This window comes from Apis florea, unplaced genomic scaffold (genome assembly GCF_048593485.1).
Source record: "Apis florea isolate Af1SG1 unplaced genomic scaffold, ASM4859348v1 contig_3696_pilon, whole genome shotgun sequence".
NCBI classification, from domain to species: domain Eukaryota; kingdom Metazoa; phylum Arthropoda; class Insecta; order Hymenoptera; family Apidae; genus Apis; species Apis florea.
This window is the reverse complement of record NW_028256809.1, coordinates 3,449,238-3,468,304: the sequence shown is the minus strand read 5'-3', so window position 1 is coordinate 3,468,304 and position 19,067 is coordinate 3,449,238. Positions and strand designations below refer to the sequence as shown.

The window sequence follows — 19,067 nt, the reverse complement described above, 5'->3', positions numbered from 1 at the left end:
TTTACATAAATATAGTTACTTAAAATGTAGTATTTTATTTAAAATGTAGTATATACTATAAGATATTCTATGACAGAATATTTATTTTATTTTTTATTTGTAATTTTATATTGAAATTTATTTTCAATTTCAATTTTCCTATTTTTATGTATCAATCTCAATTTATAAAATTATTTTAAATTGAATCGATAATATTATGAATGCTAAAATGATAAAAGAAATAAATAATATCTATGAATGATACAGGCATGAAATAAAAAAATACATTGAACGTTAAATCTATTCTGTATTTTATTCGTGGTAAAATTATATTATAATTTATAATCATATTTGAATTAATTTTGTATCAAGAATTACAATACCGATATATGTTGATAATGTAGTACATCTGTACATATTGAGAAATTTAACGTACCATAGGCGAAGTGAAAATATTCTGGCACAAAAATATTTAATTTCATATTAACAAAATATTTTAATTTATAACATGTAATTTTACTATATTTTATTTTATCATATTATACTATACTGCATTCTTTTGCATTTTCATTAAAATTTAATTATTAATATCAAAAATAATAAAACCATTATGAATAATTATTTATTTTTAATAAAATACATAAGCATTAATAATTTTAAAATAATATTTATATATATACATAATTATATATATACATTTATATACATAAAGTCATAAATTTAAATGTTGACATTGTAATATTTATATAAAAATATAATTTTATAATTTTATTAATATATTCATACATTTATTTCTTTCTTTTTCAAATTTACTAAATGAATAATATATTTTTTATTTTAATTATTTATATTTATTAATAATATAAAATATTAAAAAATAGAAATTATGTTGTTTCCAGTATTCCAAATAGTCGATAGAGGGAAGTACATTCTTTCCCGCTTTCGATTCTCGAACTAGAGTAGTTAGTGTAGTTCAGAGTGATGAGTGTTCATATTTCATGATTATGACATATTGTACTTTCGTGAATAAATTAAAATATTTATACATATTCATCAATTATTGAAGTTGTTGTGTATAATTTGTTATATTATTTTATGAAAAATGGGTATGTATTAATTTTAAGTCTAAAATTAATTTTAGAATTTTTTATTTTACTGATTGTTATCGAAATATTTTTTAATTATCTGTAGTTTAAAAATTACTATTATAAGAGAATATTTTTTGTAAATTTTATTATTTCTGATAAATATGAACGAATTTAATCTGTATATAATTTTATAATGCATATGAATTGATTAATTTTATGTCGATATCGGTAATATTGGAAATGATACGAAAATTCGAATATATTATATTAAATATTTTATAAAATGTTTTTTATAATTCTTTGTAAGTTTAATTTCCTTGATATGAATACAAATTTAAAAATTTATTTGTTAAATTATAATTAGTTTATTTCTAATTCTGATAAAGTCACTTTACATCTACACATATATATAAATATTTTCATTCTTTTATTTATTATATGAAGAAATAATACATAGATTATGTGTTAGAATATAAATAAGAAATAATCTTTCTCAAAATACAAAACATTATTGAATTAATGAAAATATATTAGTATAACATATTATTTCACTAATATTCAAATATCTTATGTCTCAAGTGTTTCGAGGAATTGCCACAAGATGGCCGCGGAGCGTGGTCGTGCACCTGTAATGACAGCACGTGTTACAGCTGAGTGGCGGTTTCTTTCTTGGAAAAGTGAGTATAATTGTGTTTTAAAAGTGTTTATTGTTTTTCCAGGTTTACCTAATGTTTATCTATTATTGTGTTAGTCTTGTGACTTGAATTATATTTTGAAGTTTCTCAAAATATCAACATATTTTCTTTAAACATTCCTTTATTTATTCGGTGTTCATACACGCATTGCTATTTATTATAAATCGGTAATTAACCTTGGTAGAGAATGATATTTAATGATAAGAGATGCTTATCATAAATGACGTTGTAGAAATATTGATGGAAAAGTAATATTAGTTATGGAAATATATATTTTTAGTTGAAGTGTCGTCTGAAATGAATGAGAGTACGTTTTCTATACTAACCTAACCCCATGTTACATGCGATGAAGCATCGTTAAATGCATGTCATATATGTAAAATGAATTTTTATACAAATAATAAAATGTAACGAGAAAAATATTTTTATTATTTAAGGTATTATATTTTGAGTCGGGATTATTAATATAATTTATTGGAAATTAGTATAATTTAGTGGAAATTAATATAATTTATTGGTTTTTTATTTGTTGTGTAATAATTTTGTTATATAAATATGATTACTTTATTGCATTTTTGTGAATTCTATTTTAATTTTAATTATATGAAATAGATTTAATTAAATCTTTTATCTTTTATTTAATCCATGAATATTATTATTAATAATAATTAATATTATTATTAATAATATTCATGGATTAAATAATATTAATAATATGATAATAATATTATCATTATATAATATAATATATATTTTCAAGAATTTATAATAATAAAATAAATAAACTGCATAAAAAAATATTAAAATATATATTTAAAATATAATAAAAAATATTAAAATATGTTTGTGACAATTAATCTATATTATATATTTAATTTATTAATGATAATATTTTAATGATATTTTATTTATTAATGAAATTTTCTATATAATATAAATAACTATCATCTATACAATATCTATATTTAGAATATATATCTTTTATATAAAATATATATCTATATAACTTTTTAATATTATATATCTATATAACTTTTATATAAAATAATGGAATATTAATTATAATTTAATAATTATAAAAGGAAAATTTAAATTTATATATATATTTTTTCAATTTTAAATAAATTATAGAAATGAAAAAATAAGAAAATAATTTTATACATTGAATTAATCAAAAAATAATAAATATATTAATTATACTGTTTAATATATTTTTCAATTATCTTTAGACTTGCTATTTATCTGAATCAACTTGTGATTTAATAAGAATAAAATTTGAGAATTTAATAGAATATCTTTAAGTAATATAGCATATAATATTAGCACAATTATTATATTTTTTAATATAATATTAATATAAAATTTTCATAATTTTAGGTGAAGACGAGTGGCGGGGAAGGAATGTTTCGCTTTTACACCAGGAAAACTTGTTAATGTGAGTGTTTTCCAATTTTCTCCATTATTTTAATTTTTTTTAAAATATGCTTTTTATTTATCTTTTTTTTTTTGCAAAATTAAAACCGATCTTTAACACACATATATATATATATATTAAAAAATTATCTCTTTTAAAATATTAAATGGTATATATGTAACTCAACATTAGGAAAAAATGATTTATTAATTATTAATTAATAACTTCAATTATTTATTTGAAAAAATAAACTACTAAAGTTAAGATTGACCAAAGTCTTAACATAGCAAGAAATGATTCATTAAATAATTATAATAACTAATAACTAATTCAAATTCATTTACTATAAAAAGAGAAATATTGAAGTTAAAACTATAAATTATAAAAATTATTAAGGTATAGAAATGTTAAGGATTTATTCGTAATAGATCATGAATATAAAGGAAAAATTTGTATGAGCATGAAATTTATCAATGAAATATATTTATTAAAAATCTAGTATTTCCCTACATTTACAGTAAATATCACAGGTACTCGTTTCTCTATCACAATATTCCCTACTCGGCCATTTTTTCCTGTTGATAATATCAATAGGAATACAAATTTTCAATCGATCGTGAAATATAAAAATTAATACAATTGACCGAGGAGATACGTATATAATAACAACAATTTTAGCGCGAGAATGAATGATCTTTCTCATATCGATATAAAGGCGCGAAATTACACCACAATCGACGAGAGAAAAATATCGAATCCGAAAAACGAAGTTTCTCGCGCCAAAATGGACAAAATAAAAAATTCTCGATAAAAGTATGAAATAAACAATAGAAAATTCTAACCGTCAAGTAAATTAAAGCTTCGACCGCTTATGCGGGTGTATCATTACATCGAGATCCTATTAGTTTCAACTTTCTTAAAACATTATTCAATCAATGAATATACAATATATCCATAGAACGACATTAGAAAATAAAAAAAAAAAAAAGAAAGAAGAACTTATTTCAATATTATCCCCCCTTAACTTGTTCTTTCACTCCCAAGTGTCTTGAGCAAATAGAAAATCTTAAGTCTATTCCTCTTCGTCATCTTCATTCTTCTTAATTCTATGGTTCTTCGAGAATCGATATTTGCACATTCCATAGGCGTTTCAAAAAATCATCTTCTTTTCGTCGTATCGGTATCCCATAGGATTTTCATAGGAAGAAAAACAAGATTTCCTTTCCTTTCTGGCTCCCAGAGGCGCGCGAATTATTCGCTCAAATCACAGACAAAATTGCAACACCGGTAATGAGTTCTCCACATGGGTTCCTTTTCTAAAATCTTGGCCACGATTGGTCTTCTTATCTCCGAGAGATTGCTATTTCGAGAACTCTGTTTCACCGAGGTATACGATGGCTTTGCCCGTTGAGATCGGTTCTCGCGTTTACCACGGTCTCCAAATTGGCTCGTTTGGTTTAGCTACCTGGAGGAGACCTTGGTGACTCTGCGAGATACCTTCGATGTCCGTTCTAACCGGAGATGGTTGGCTAGAGGCTGGAGTGAGGGGCATCGAATATTCATCCGAACTGAGCTCGCTGCTCGAAGACGGTGAGGATTGTGGAGCGGCCACGTGGATCGTTAACGGGCCAGTTTTGTCCATGGAATTCAGTTTGTGACCCAAGTGGGTCATCAATTTGGTTCCCAAGGCGACGTCCACACCGGGAGTGGCGGCTAGGCAGCGGCTAACTTCGTTGGCGCAGTGAGTGTAACCGGCTCTGAATCGATCGGCGTCGATCACAGGATTCGCGGAGAGCCGTTGTTGCCTCTGAAGTTTGTGAAGATGACGCACGGTCAATTCCAGAATATCGGCCTTTTCCAATTTCGCCACATTCTCACCGTCGCCTGCCAGGGCAGTTACCATCAAATCTTTGAGCTCGTCCAAGCATCGATTGATTCTTGCCCGACGTTTGCGTTCCAACATAGGTTTCATCACCTGTAAATTAAAAGAAACGAATTGTTATAGAATCGTTCAAAGCGATACCATATCTGATTTGAATGAAAAAAAGTGTAAGAAAAGAAAAATTGAATCTCTATTCGAATAATTTCGTTTCATTTGAAAATTAATTCTTCAAACAAGAGATGAACGATGATTGGAAATATTCACGTACCTTTCTGTATTGATAAGTCCTGGAGATCGGTTGCTCCTGTCCATCAACCATCATGATTTGCTCGTGCATCTGCATGATTAATCCTTTTTTTTATGATCGAGGGATATCTTCACACACCGAACTTGCACTGATTCAAAAAAACGATTCGCTTATCGCGATATCACACTTGTCGTTGAACAATGTCTCTAATATCACACAAAGATTTATATATATATATATCAGAATAATCGGTTGAACTATTTCGTGGTTCGCTCGATTCGATGGAAACGTATCGACAGTTATATCCGACGCGTCTCCAGTTCGAACTTCGTGAACGATCACCGTGATTGTGGTGGCTGTCGGGCGAGGCTGTAGCTTATATAGTCAAGGACCCATCGGCAGGGTGGGGCGAGGGGCTGCTGTCAGGGTCCCTAGTGGGGGACAGGCCTTCCGTGGGAACGGTCCGTAGAGGTTGGTTCCCAAGCAAGCACACCACCTGTAAGCGGCAGCTGCCAGACACGCGCCCACACCAAGCCATCGTCACCGTTTCTTCGTCCTCGTTGCACCTATCGCCCGATCCCGTATTTCCTACCTCTTCTGATCCTCCTCGGTTAGTCGTGCCACGGTATGCACGGCTTAATGTTCCTCTTCTCTTTCTCTCTTTGCTCCTTTCGGCTCGCTATTTCACGAACGTGCGCTCATACGGAAGGACCGTAATGTATCGACGCTTGTCCTTTCCTTCTCTCCTCCAAATCAAACTAGCGCGAGTAGAGAAAGAGAAAGAGAAGGAGGAAAGGGAGGGGAGGAGGGAAAGAGAGAGAGAGACCTCTTCTCGTCTTCCACCTAGTCTTCCTCCTTTTTCCATTCTAGTGCCCCGAGGAGGGTATGTATACACACTCGTGCTACGTCTTCTTATCGGATGATCGCGTCCTTGTTCCACCTTCGTGCGGCTCGATCGTTTCGTCCTCGTTTAAGAGGAACAGCCTCGTGGAGCGTGCTGGGCACAAGTCCGGCGTCCTCCCGATCGCAATCCCACTAGTTACACGTTACTGAATCACGGTGTACGTGCGTCTATGCTACCAAGTCATCGCGATCTCTCTTTCTCTTTTTCTCTCTCTTTTTTCCTTCTCTTTTTCTTTCTTTTTCGCTTCCTCTCACGCAATTGATCAATCATTTTCCGCCGCGATATTAATTCTGTCGCGTGAGAGACACGCCGCGGATGCGGAGACAAATGTTGCGCGATAAAACTCGACGTTGTGAAAAGGATGTGATGAATCGTTTATTACGGTTGCGTCGCGTGGGCGCGGGAGATCCCGGCGGAGGCGGCCACATTACGGAACGGTGATAATTAACGATCGTTTAAACCGCATTTTTCAATGTCTGATTGTTACACACTTGTAATCGATACACATTTTCGGAGGAATCGACTCTGTTCCAGTTTTCTTTTTTTTTTCCTATGGAATGAGGTGAAAATATATTTATTATTTTTCGATCATTGGAATATTGATATTTTTTTGGTTTATTGATGATTATTAAGAAGATAATACCGTATTCTTTTATATATTTTTTTATGTATCATTACGTCGAATATAATTCTCGAAGAAACGGTATTCCAGTTTTCTCCTTTTATTTTATTCTTCCTTCGTTATTTTTTGATTGCTGAAATAAATTTGGTCCATTTGGTTTAATTGATAAACCATAATAATTCGATTTGTGTCTTAAAAAGACAGTAATCATATTATATTTCTATATATAAATATTCTTAAAATTGTTCTAATTTTTCTTTTTTTAAGTATACTAATTTTATTTTCAATAGTAGATAGTTACATTATTGTATCTTCATTATTGAAATTAATTTAACAGATTTGATAAAATCGTACTACTTTTTTTTTTTTTTTTTACAAAAATATCTCTTTTGTTTCGTGTATTTTTGAATTTAAAAAAAGGATAATCAGAATTCAGATAATGTACGGTATTTTGAATAATCTGCAAATTTATTTATCGATCCAGGAATTTCCTTCGGCGATGCAATTACGCGAAAACATATGGGTCAAGAGCGATTTTCATGCGTCGATCGCGAATAATCGATGTGACCGTTCGATTTAAACGTATCGAGTTGAGAAGGGAAGAGAGAAAAGAGAAAAAAAGAAGACGAGAGATTTTCAGTTTGGCCAATTGATCGCGGTACGAAAATTGCTCGAAAGTAGCCCTCGGGATCGGATTCGGGGAGGGGGAGGCGAGGTTTAATTTCGCGAAGACGCTTGTAAAGTCGTCTTTCCCTTTGGATAGTCATCGTGCGGAATGAATAACACCGGGAATCGTTCACATGTAGTCGCTGGGAGCATTTCCAGATACTAATTTCGTCTTCAGCTTTTGCTGAATTATATCCTTCGTACCCCCTTCCAATCTTTCTCTATCCTTCTCCATTTGCGTGGCCATTCTTTTCATATTTTTCTTTTCTTCATATTTCTTCTTCTTCTTCTTCTTCTTCTCCTCCTCTTTCTTCTTTTTATATCTCTTCTTCTTCTTCTTTTCTTTTCGCTCCTTCCTGCCAACTACCTCCCTTATTTCCCCGCGAGTGGGGCACTTAAACATCGTTCGCACCGAATAATTACGTGCGTTAGTTTCATCCTTCTTTCCATGTCTTAGTTCCCTCTGGTTCGACCACCTTCTTCTTGCTACCGCGATTTTACGAGGTATCCTTCGTCTTTTTCTTCTTCTTCTTCTTCGTCGTCGTCGTCATCGTTGTCGTCTTCTTCTTCATGTCTACCTTCCTTGGCTTCTTCTTTTTTTTTATTCCCTTCAAACAGCCAATTGCACGTGTCCCTAACGACGCCAGCACCTTCAATAGATCTTACGCGATCCCGAGATAATGCGAAACTTCTAAATCTTTTTGTTTTTCTTGTTCTTTGTTTCATGTTCTACCTTCTCTTTAATCCTCTTGTCTTTTGTAATGTCCAGTGAATTCCAATTAGCCGTTCGTGCTGCGAGGAATAGTTAGATTGAAGTTGTACTTTGCTAGGTGATTTTTCTTGGATAGATTGTGGAAGAGCCTGTATTAAGAAATATTTTATTGAATGTGAGGGAAATTGTGCAGATATATAGTGTAGATAAGTAAAGAAAATAATAATAATGGGAAGTGTAGCTTTTTTTTAATAATTGATATAATTTTGTAATTTTGTTTTCTCATTTTATATATATATATAGAAAAGCGACGTTAAATAAGAAAATAAATAAATATAAAAGAATAAAAAAGAATGGACTTGATGCCATTTTGCAATTTTCTTGAATAAATGATATTTATTTCAAATGTGTAAGAGTTAAAATAACATCACAACTTTCGGTATTCTTTTTTTTTAAATTAATTTAAAATAATTTTCTATAAAATTTTCAAATTTTATAGAAAAAAAAAGAAAAAAAACATTTATATATATATATAAAATTAATAAAACAAGAATATATGAATAGATACATTTGACTAAGATTATATTATATTGTAAAATATTATCTTGATCATTTTTTCTTAGATAACTTGTCTCTTTGCTTTATTAACTATTTCAAATCTTTCTAAGTTTTCAAAGTATAATTAAATTATTATTTTATTCAAATTTAATTATATCCATATTTCTCTGAAACTAAAGATTTTATCGCTTCTCTTCTGAATTCATACATGAATTACATATCATGAAAGTGTTTATTTAAAATTATCCATTGTCCACGTTACAAGAAAAATTTAAATCACAAAATTTATATATTCATATATTCTGCGTGAATTGTGGTCTTGAATTTATATAATATTCTTTTATATGATCTGTAAGGCATTGATTATAATCTGTCTACGAATAAATCACGTGCAAATCCTATGTGTAACGATACACCTTAGGTGGTTTCCTCGAGCAAAAAGTGAAAATGAAAATGGTTGAGCGAAGTCTTAGGGGTGTTTTAACACCGACCATATTGCATGCAATGAAAGAGAAAGGTTACGCGGCCGAAAATTATGATCGTATTGATTGAAGCCTTGAAGTGGATTCTTCTGGTTAAACGGCAACTAGAAATCCAGACGACATTGATGGATTGAAACGAAAGGGTGTCGCGTATTTCTTACATTCCGAAACGAGGCTAACATTATCATAAATGTATTCGATCTAAGGCATAAGCGATTTGCCATACTTTTCTCATATCATTTACAAATTCTTTATTTTCTTTAATTTTTCTTCTTCTACTAATTCTTCATTTTATTTAAAATTTTCTTTGATAATGATGTAAACAGATAGATTTTTAAATCATTGAAAAAATATAATGTATTGGTATAACCAATTTTTTTTTCTTTACAATTTTATCAAATTTTTATTCATTTAAGAAAAATATTACGAAAAGTTTTGATGCAAAATTAGCACTTATTGCTAACATTGCATTGAAGTATTTTTTTTTTTTTTCTTTCATGTTCATTTAATTTCCATGAAAATGATTCTTTTACAATCTATAGAAAAAGTGTCGTGACTGTAGAGAATTTCATGTCCCACGAGGACTAACATCGTGATCGACGACAGTCCATTAAAACGATGCAATCGGTGAAACAAACTTTAATGCGGCCACGTGGCGGCTCAATTCCAAGTCAGCTTCCTCTCACGTGCCGTTCATTGTTCGTTGTTTTTACACGATCCGGGTGGGCAGCGAGAAGTTCCGACTGCGTCGGTGGATAATACAAACTTAATTCAAGTCGTCTCGATTAGTCCACGTGTACGATTACATACATTAGAGCATTTGAACGGACGTGCGCACGTGCTGAACCAGTGCATGGCTTAGATCGATGTTACTTCTATGCACATAGCCATGTATAACATTAATATTAAGCGGAAGAGAGTGTAGTCGGATATCATAGTGGACTCGTGGAGTAATTTTCTTCGCTGTACATATGCATTATTCATGTTGCTGAAAAAAAAAAAAAAAAACTATGTGTGCGATGATGGGACTAATTTTTGTAAAATTATCGCCAAATACGAAATAATTTGATATGCTTAAGTTAAACGATAGGGACTGGATTGTTCGTTTTTAAATCGATCAAATTTTATTCGTTTTTTGTGGCTTCTCGATGTTCTAGTTTTAGTTACATATTCAGAGATAATACATTCTATGTTAAAATTTTATTTAATAATAATTTCCAATTTTAAAAATCATCTTAAAATTAATCGCAAACAATTGATAATGTATCAAAAATAAAAAAACAAAGATATCACAGAGTTTTCGTTATCATTTTATTAAACGAGAGAGAGAGACATTTTTTTTTTCTCGACTAACACACGCTTCAAATTTTCGTGGTAAAACGAGTATGATAACGAAACACGTGTTACTTTAATAAGTTTTCTCACAGCCGCAAAATTTCCCATGTTCCGTGTATGCTCGCAGTATCATTTATTTTGTCGATGGGGAAGAGAAAGAGAGAGGTAGAGACTTATTAGCAAGTACATCAGCTGTTCGTGAACATATGTCGCAAGCCGTTTGGCTCGTGCCAACGAAATCGTGATCCCCTTCTCCTCCCCTATCTCGAATATCAACCCCTGTGACATTAGTTCGCACGCGTCGATTTCCGGCTAGGCAATATCGAAGGGGGATTCATAGGGGTGGCTCGAGAGATAACAATTGGATACTTTGTAATAATTCCAGCCAGAGTTTCTTTTTTGCCTCATATCAATATCGTATAACTCGGTCTCGTTGATTTTTAAATCTATTTTGTGTATTATTCATATTTTATGATGGTTTTAAAATCTGAAATAGTAAGAATTCCGTGTGATTAATTATCGAGCATTATTATCGCGATAATTATGAGATTAAAAGATTTTCCATTCTGAGATAAAACATAGATAAAAGATATATGATATATTATTAGATTTCAAGATTTTTCTTTCTTTTTTTTTTTTTTTTTTAATCCTTTTCTTTGTAAGAAAAATAAATCTTCTTTTTATATCCGTTCCAACAATTTTGTTCTATTTAATGTATTTCGAAGTTTTTTTTTTTCTCAAAAATAATAATTATTTTCTAAACTATATGTTTCTCGTAAATATTATACTGTCAAAAGATCGAAGCACGTGAAACGTGCGATGTTGTAAACGTTGAAAGAATTGAAATTTGCATGTTGCACCGTTAATATCTCGGAACGCAAACACAAGGGGGGACCCTTTGACCTACTGTTCACGCGGAGTAACCACGAAGAGAACAAGAGGAAGGAAAGGAGGAGAAGTGAGAGCATTCTCACGGAATACCGAGTTCACCTGGCATCTGTGTGCACACACCGTATTGCACTTCGCCCTATTTAAATGGCCTTTTCTGCCCTTTCTTCTTTCTCTCTCTCTCTCTCTCTCTTTTTTTCTTTTTAATTGAATGCTACGTGGCACGTGCTCACAATACCGACACACGTCATCGCTTCCGTGTACGTATGTCGACCTCGTTCCGCTTCCGTAGAGTCTTCCGGTAAAACCTGAATAGTCTAGCTTCCTCCGGTCTTCTACCTTTTTTCTTCGATCAAAATAATATTAATTAAGAGCGGCAAAAAAAATTTTTGATTGCACCGTGGAAATTTAATTATTTCGTTCTTTCTTTCTTCTATGATACGTTTTTTTTTTAAGCACTTTAACGCGTTGAATGAATTTTATTTTTATTTTAAACCAATTTCATCGTTCGTATCTATCATAGTTTAATTCATTGCATAAGAATATTCATGGAATTATCTTAAAAAATTCATGTTATCTTAGCTCAATGTCTATTTGAAACGTGTTCAAATATTTTTACAAATTAAAATTGCATTTTTCTTCGTTTTGAACGACGTAAATTATAGTGATTTATTAATCGTGTTGAATTTTATAATTTTCTATCAATCTAAAATGTGTATTCGCAATGAAGCCGGGGAAGGGAGAAGTCTATTTAAGCAATGAAAGATAGTAAAATAATATAAAGTGAAGAATACAAAGTAACGTTCATAGCATGAATTGAATTACCATTATATAGCCGTGTAAGAGTTGAATGCGATTTTAACGAGTTGTTTGAAGGCTTGAGCACGTGCGTCGAGTCATCGTGTAATAGTCAGGTAGAATTGCTATATTGATCATATCAGACATTTGATGCTCGGTTGTTGAGAATTTTTGCATGTCTTATTGTTACCGGTTTCATCCATTGAAATTGATTTACAATCATCTTGTTAGCATTTTTCGCTACGTCAAAGACATTTCAATTTGAGAATATTAATTCGTAACGATAAATATTTAATTTTTACGTGCAAACTGCACGTCTTTAAATCGATGTCAAATGGAATAAGTCGATCCTTAAACAATTCATCATGAACGTTTCAACGAAGAGTACAAATTTACTTTACTTTTTTCTTTCAATTCTTTCACGTTGGAATTCAAAATCCGTAGAGAAAAAAGAGAATTCTACTCGCTCTATCTCTTTAAAATTTTATTTTTAATTTAAATCAGAAAGAAAAAAAGAAAATTATATAAAAAAATATACAAGCAAGAAAATATGCAAGTGGCATAGTATCACGTTAGAAGTTGAAAAACGATAGAAGGAAAGAAAGAATCCTGTTGGCTGTCTTTTTGAAAGGAGGGGGAGAGGGGGGGGGCCGATTGGACCCCAAAGGCGTTCTTTGTGGGGTCTTAGGCTCAAGACTGCGCACGTGCTCGGTTTTCCCACGCGTATAGCACGCAGCCGGTCTGCGTCCAAGAGGCGGGCTGAAAAGGGACAGGGTGTATTGTGTCGAGCACGGGTCTGAGACACTGGAAATTAAAGGCTTTCTCATCTTCCTTTTTCTCCTTTCCACCTACGGCCAAATGATGACCAGTGCAAATTGCCGGTAGCGCAGGAATGAAAGAAAACGATCTCGAGGTAGCTTCTTTTCTTCTTAGCCAAGCTAAATTGCGCGAAACAAGTTACACGTGGTTTATTTTCTGCCTGCAAAATATATATGCCAGTTATTTACGATGAATCTAGAAAGGTGAATTACATTTCATTACGTGAATTTATTATTTTTGTTTCATAGAAATAGTTTTTCTATTATTAAAGTGGTATTAAAGTAATATTAAATTATAGAATTATAAAATTATTTAATAAAAAATTCTACTCTGTCTGGATCAAACATATATACATCGAATTGCTCTTCAGACACGAATCAATTAGAGCAAACGCGTTTTATTAATTTTATAACATTACATTTTTTCAAATTATTAAAATTTTAAATTAAAATCCATAAAAATTTTCTAATCTTTTGTTTTTGAAAGGAAGCAATAAAAATAGAATACTTAAGGAATCCTTTTTGATTAGCTAAAGGTTTGAGTGAGATTAGGATAGATTTTGTGGTTTAAGTTTTGGCCATGACGAAGCTTTTAAAAATGTAACATAGGACCACCTACGCCGGATATGTCCACAGATATATATATATTATAGACGTTCGTTTCTTATCCTGAAATTCCAAAGCAAAGCTGACTCACGTTTCTCATAATTTCTTTCGAAATTGAGACCAGACCCTGTAAGGAAATCGTCGCGATGACTAAATAAAATTTGTATGCGTATCTCTTGTTTCACGCTGCGTTATACATACGTGCATTTCGTCCATTTAATTTCTTCATAATTTAAGACAATATTTATGATCTTTTCTCGACTTCGATTGCTTTCAAAACCATGTTTCGTATGTAGTCCAAACTAGTTATTAAGTCTGTCATTTGTCCACGTGATGGCAAGGCGCTTATTTTTCTTTAATTCAGACCATTTCGTAAATACAGTAATTGGATTCGAAAAAAAAAAAGAAAAAAACAATTATAACCAGGCTTTCTTAATAATTTTACATATCTTCTGTGTTTTCTTAAATTTTGAAGAATTTTCGCGATTAATAATATTTTTATCTCATTTGGAAATAATTTTTATTTATTTTTAAATAAATCGACGAATTCTTTTGAATTCTTATCATCATCGAAAAGTTAATAGTTACAACAACGAATTATAGATAATTATAGATAGTAACAAAAATTTACGGACAAACGTTTTTTTTTTTTTTAAATTATTAAATAATTTAATAATGACAGGGGTAAATGAAATTTCTTCTTACGACGGTCTTTATTAATAAATACATCGGTACAACTGAAATTTAAATCGTAAATCGAGGAATTAAAACGAATACATAAACGAGGAATATAATTACAAGGAAGAGGAATATTAAAAATCCCACGTCATCTAGATTAAACCGATTGAACATAAATATCGACGATAGTGATCATCGAACCGCTTCCTAATAAGCGAGTCGAATTTTTCAGGTTTTCTCCGCCGCGTATAAATCTCGCGTATAATCCCCTTTCCTCCCCTCCTTCCCTTTGTTTCATGAAAATACTACCTTTATTAACCAAACGAGCATCGTGACGGAATTGCGAAAAAAGCGTCTCCAGATCGTTCATGATTTCTTTCTGATCGAAACCGGAAGCTCTCGTTACGGAGCATCCGTTAATTGATCCTTGGCTTCGGACAAAAATATGTATACCCGGCCCCTCATCGATAGTCGCTCGCTTCTTACGACACTACCTCTACCTGTTTGCCACACATGCGCGTTCCGCCCGTGTACGTGTGCACACGCACGCGTATAATATACCCGCACGAATGAATGGCGCTGCCGGGCGGAGAGGCACATCTCTCGTTTCTGAACTCGGAGATCTAACTACCACCTGCCTCATTTTCCCACGAGCTCCGGAGCGTACCTCTCGAATACCGATGAGATAGACGAGGACGAACCTCGTGTAGGAACGGGCGGTTCGAAGGACAGCGGAGTACACGTTGAGGTAGAAAAGGGGAGCTGCGGTTGGAGGGAGAGAGAAAAAGAAGGGTTAGAAAGAAACGGGAATATTATCAGGAGGGAGAGTCTCTTCGGTTGACGGAAGAAGAAGAAGAAGAAGAAGAAGAAGAAGAAGAAGAAGAAGAAGAAGAAGAAGAAGAAGAAGAAGGGGAGCGAAGATGCATGGTTAAAATATATATAAATATGGAATAATTCTGAATCGAGAGAAAAATGAAAGGGAAAGAGTGGATCTCGAAAAGAAAAGAAAAGAAGAGAAAAGAAATGGAGGGTAACGCGAGTGTTTCTGTCGGTAAAGGAGGGAGATGTGTCGGTACATTTGCTGTATCGAGGTAAATGTGTACGCGCACGCGTGTGAAGGGGTGGGAGAGGAGGAGGATATGGAGAACCGAGAGATCCTCCGAAGGCGGGCAGGTAGAACACGTGCTGGCACGAGGTGAGTCAGACTCGCGGGAATATCGAAACACGATCTCTCTTCCTCTCTCCTTCGTGCTGTTCCTTTGTCTTCTTTTGAGATTTTTTTTTTTTTTGCGAGAAATCTTCCTGTGAAATTTTTGCGCGCGTTCAATTCGATGACCAATCGATGTATGTATTCCGGTATTGATGCTGTTTATTAAACAAGCATTGAACGTATCTTACTGATTTTGGGGCTTGTTTTGTTGAAACGTATCGTCCACGTGTTTCTTTTTGGACTGAGACCTTTTGGCGATAATAGAGGACAATTTGAAAGCGCTACTTTCTGTGATTTGGTGGGTTGGAATTTTTTCTTTTTCTGATATATAATAGAATGCTTTGTAGAAGATAATTGCATAGTTATTATTAGATAGAAAATTTTATATTAAAAGTATTAAAAATGTTTTTTGAAAGAAGAGATGCCTAGGTATATTTATCATAAGTTTTAATATTTCTGTTATTGAATAATTTTCTATGTTAATATATTGATATTAACATACATGAGAAACGTAAAATTTTTTATAAGAAGACTCGTTAAACATTTGTGAATAATTTATTGATAATTAAATAATTTTTTTAATGTAAAAATAGAATTTTTCAAAATCAATAATATATTGGGTTTACTTATTTGATAGAAGAGACTTGGTTTTCCAGGAAAAAACAAGGAAGGAAAAATACAGGATAGGTATAAATATTCTTTGAAATTTTAATGAGAATGAATATTGAAATTTATAGTTACTCACGTGTTACTAATATTTACTAAAGAAATACTAATATAATTGTTGATTTTCATTTTTTTTTTCCTTCTCAAATTAGGTGTGACAACTTTATACAATTATAATAAGTAGTTTATTGAATTTATAAGAAGATTTTTTAGATAAGATAAGATTTTGCTGAATATTATCAGAGTATCTATATCAATATCCTGTTATCATAAAATTTTTTTGAACTATACATCAATTTGCCTTTTGCAGTAAATCATGATTCTGAAATATATCGTACTTTCTAGCATGTTCGTGAAATTTTCATTCGCATGAAATCAACTTGTATGTTGACACGAATGCTCAACAATTATGACACTGCATACGTGTCACTGCATATTTACGTTGATGCCTGTAAATTACTTTGGACGAATTGCAGAATCGAGAATCAAATTAATGTCGATTCGAAATTGTCCATTCGTGTCTTGGGTTTTTATGAAGTAAAAAATTGATTTTTTAAGAAATAATTTTTACGAAAATTAAGTTGATTTTTCAGAATATTATTCGAGGATTGTTAAGTTATTTCGGATTTTCTTAACGTTTCGTGCTCGATAATTTTTCTGTCGACGAGCTCACGAAAAAAAGTTAATACGTATATATTTTGCATGATAAGACGCAATTGCTTTCCCCATGGTATATATTTTTCAAGCACATGGTGTTACAATTGCGGATATGTGTGAATGTTCAATGATAAAATCCTTTTATTTTTGGATTGATTCTTGCATCTTCGTTTGTTTATTAAATTTTTTTTATATATGCATAGTAGTTGGTTCATATCGATAATTTAATTTTTATCTCATATAATTTATGTAAATCAGTGATATTTCATTAAAATTTCATCATTCGTTTGGAGATGTAATAACTTATCTTGAAAATATCTAACAAACAATAAAATAAATAAAATATGGGATTCACGTAATTTAGATATATTGCCATTGATACAGAGAAATCATCTCGTTGTTGCACATAACATATTCTTTTAATACTTTTTATTATCAATCTTTCTATCTATCTTCCCTCAACTCTTTCAATCTCCTTGTTGTATTTTATACGATATTTGGTATAAAAAATAATACTAAATTATTTAAATTTATTTATAATATGCATAAAGAATCATCACGTATAATAAAAATCCACAGTTTAATTATAACGCGGAGAGTAAGAAAAATCTTAATTGGTTGATTTTTGTCGTTAAAAAGAGAACAACATGCTCGATACATGTTAATCGAAATTCCCGAAATCAACTTCTGTTTCCGATAAAAAAACTTTTTTCTTCCCCTTATTTAAATCGATTATGGCGCCAGAAAAAAAAATATCGCAGGCGGATAATTGAACGAAAGCTTCTATCTTATCAATTTCACTTCGATAGACGGCCAATTTTGCATCGAAATTAAAAGCATTCTGATCGCGGCTCGTGATCAGAATTCTCTTGCGATCATTATCATATATTATCCTTTTCCACCGATCCACAATCGTTGTCTATAAATATGTGATTCACACTGGCACGAATCGTTAAGATATTTCATTTCGATCCTTTCTGCTCGTAATTCGGCTTTCACATTCGAGTATCACTTGCTACGCGCGCGATTTCTACTTGGCTGATACATGATGAATGATAATTTTTATTTTTGCCACTTTAAATTTCGTGTGAAACATAATTCGTATCTTTTTGAAAAATAATTTCTTCCAAATATTACATACTTGTAACCGATGCATTTAAGTTATTAAATACAATATGATTACTTTCTCGAAAGCTGTAATCATACTTTTCCATATCCACGAAACGAACGAAATTATTTACATATATTATTAATTATAAAATTACAAAATTCATTGATGGTGAAATAATTGATTATAATGGGAAAAGATATCCGTGAAAAGAAGAGGAAGAAGAAGAATATTAAAAACAATTAATTAAATATTGTAATTACACGAAGGGTAATAAAACCCAAATATCCATATTCAAATGGTGAAACAAAATGTTTACGTTTTTTTGGCATATTTTCGGCGATTTTAATAAATTTACCAATGAACCATACCAAAGAAGGGAGAGAGAATTATTATTCACAATTAAATGATTCTTCTTATAATTCAGATATTTTTGTTTTTATTTCTTTTTAATAAATGTAATTTATTTTCTTTGCTTTCACAATTGATTCGTGTCTGATCACAATTTGCACCTGTGAAAAAACTTCGTAAACATATTAATTATCCTTCTACCTAACCATGTAGCAATGTAACAAATTGATCGATGTCAGGAAAAGTAAAAGAAAGTTTCTTACTTCGGTTGTACTTTATATAAAATGTTCGATTTCTTTTTTTGTACCCGTATCTCGGCCGTTTTTAATTTCGAATATTGATCAACCTTGACCTGTATCTTATATTTTTTTAACTCATAAAATCTGTTTAAATTTGAAAGGAAGTTCATGGCAGAATATGCTTGTAATCTGCTTGTGCAATCTCGTCGCATCTGACCGAAGTAACGTAACCAAATTTAATTAAATATCGTTAAGTAAGATCCTTAAATTTAATTAGCGGATTAGTCATCAGTTTTGATTTCTCTGTTACGTTGTTTATTTAACGAAACGACAAAATTTACCAATTTTCGAGGTTTCAAACAACAATTTCTCGAAACAACAAACCTATATTATTTATAATAATGAAATATTATCGATAATTAAAAAAAAAAAATAACAAAAATCAATATAAAATTTGTTGTACA

At 31.4% G+C, this 19,067-nt stretch overlaps 2 protein-coding genes across 3 annotated transcripts in view; one reads left to right on the top strand and one right to left on the bottom strand.

The window, feature by feature from the left end:
- The first annotated feature begins 954 nt into the window (after positions 1-954).
- Positions 955-19,067, top strand: part of LOC100868848 (tubulin monoglutamylase TTLL4) — a 162,408-nt gene continuing 144,295 nt past the window's right edge. Inside the window, exons 1-3 of one of the 2 annotated variants that reach the window (XM_086914650.1) lie at positions 955-1,085; positions 1,647-1,744; positions 3,140-3,197. The gene's annotated coding sequence lies outside the window, so the exon portion shown is untranslated. The remainder of the gene's footprint in view (positions 1,086-1,646; positions 1,745-3,139; positions 3,198-19,067) is intronic. The other variant, XM_031919104.2, reaches the window with a different exon arrangement.
- On the bottom strand, positions 3,643-5,662 carry LOC100869361 (enhancer of split m7 protein). Its single transcript, XM_003697409.4, has 2 exons — positions 5,327-5,662; positions 3,643-5,151 (listed from the first exon to the last, which is right to left on the bottom strand). The coding sequence occupies exons 1-2, from the start codon at positions 5,399-5,401 to the stop codon at positions 4,603-4,605; spliced, it is 624 nt and encodes a 207-aa protein (XP_003697457.1). The 5' UTR covers positions 5,402-5,662; the 3' UTR covers positions 3,643-4,602.

Coding starts and splice junctions, on each gene's coding strand:
- LOC100869361 (XM_003697409.4), bottom strand. CDS start 5,401: ATGCAGATGCACGAGCAAATCATGATGGTTGATGGACAGGAGCAACCG. Junction 5,152..5,326: donor GGACTTATCAATACAGAAAG/GTACGTGAATAT, acceptor TTTAATTTACAG/GTGATGAAACCTATGTTGGA.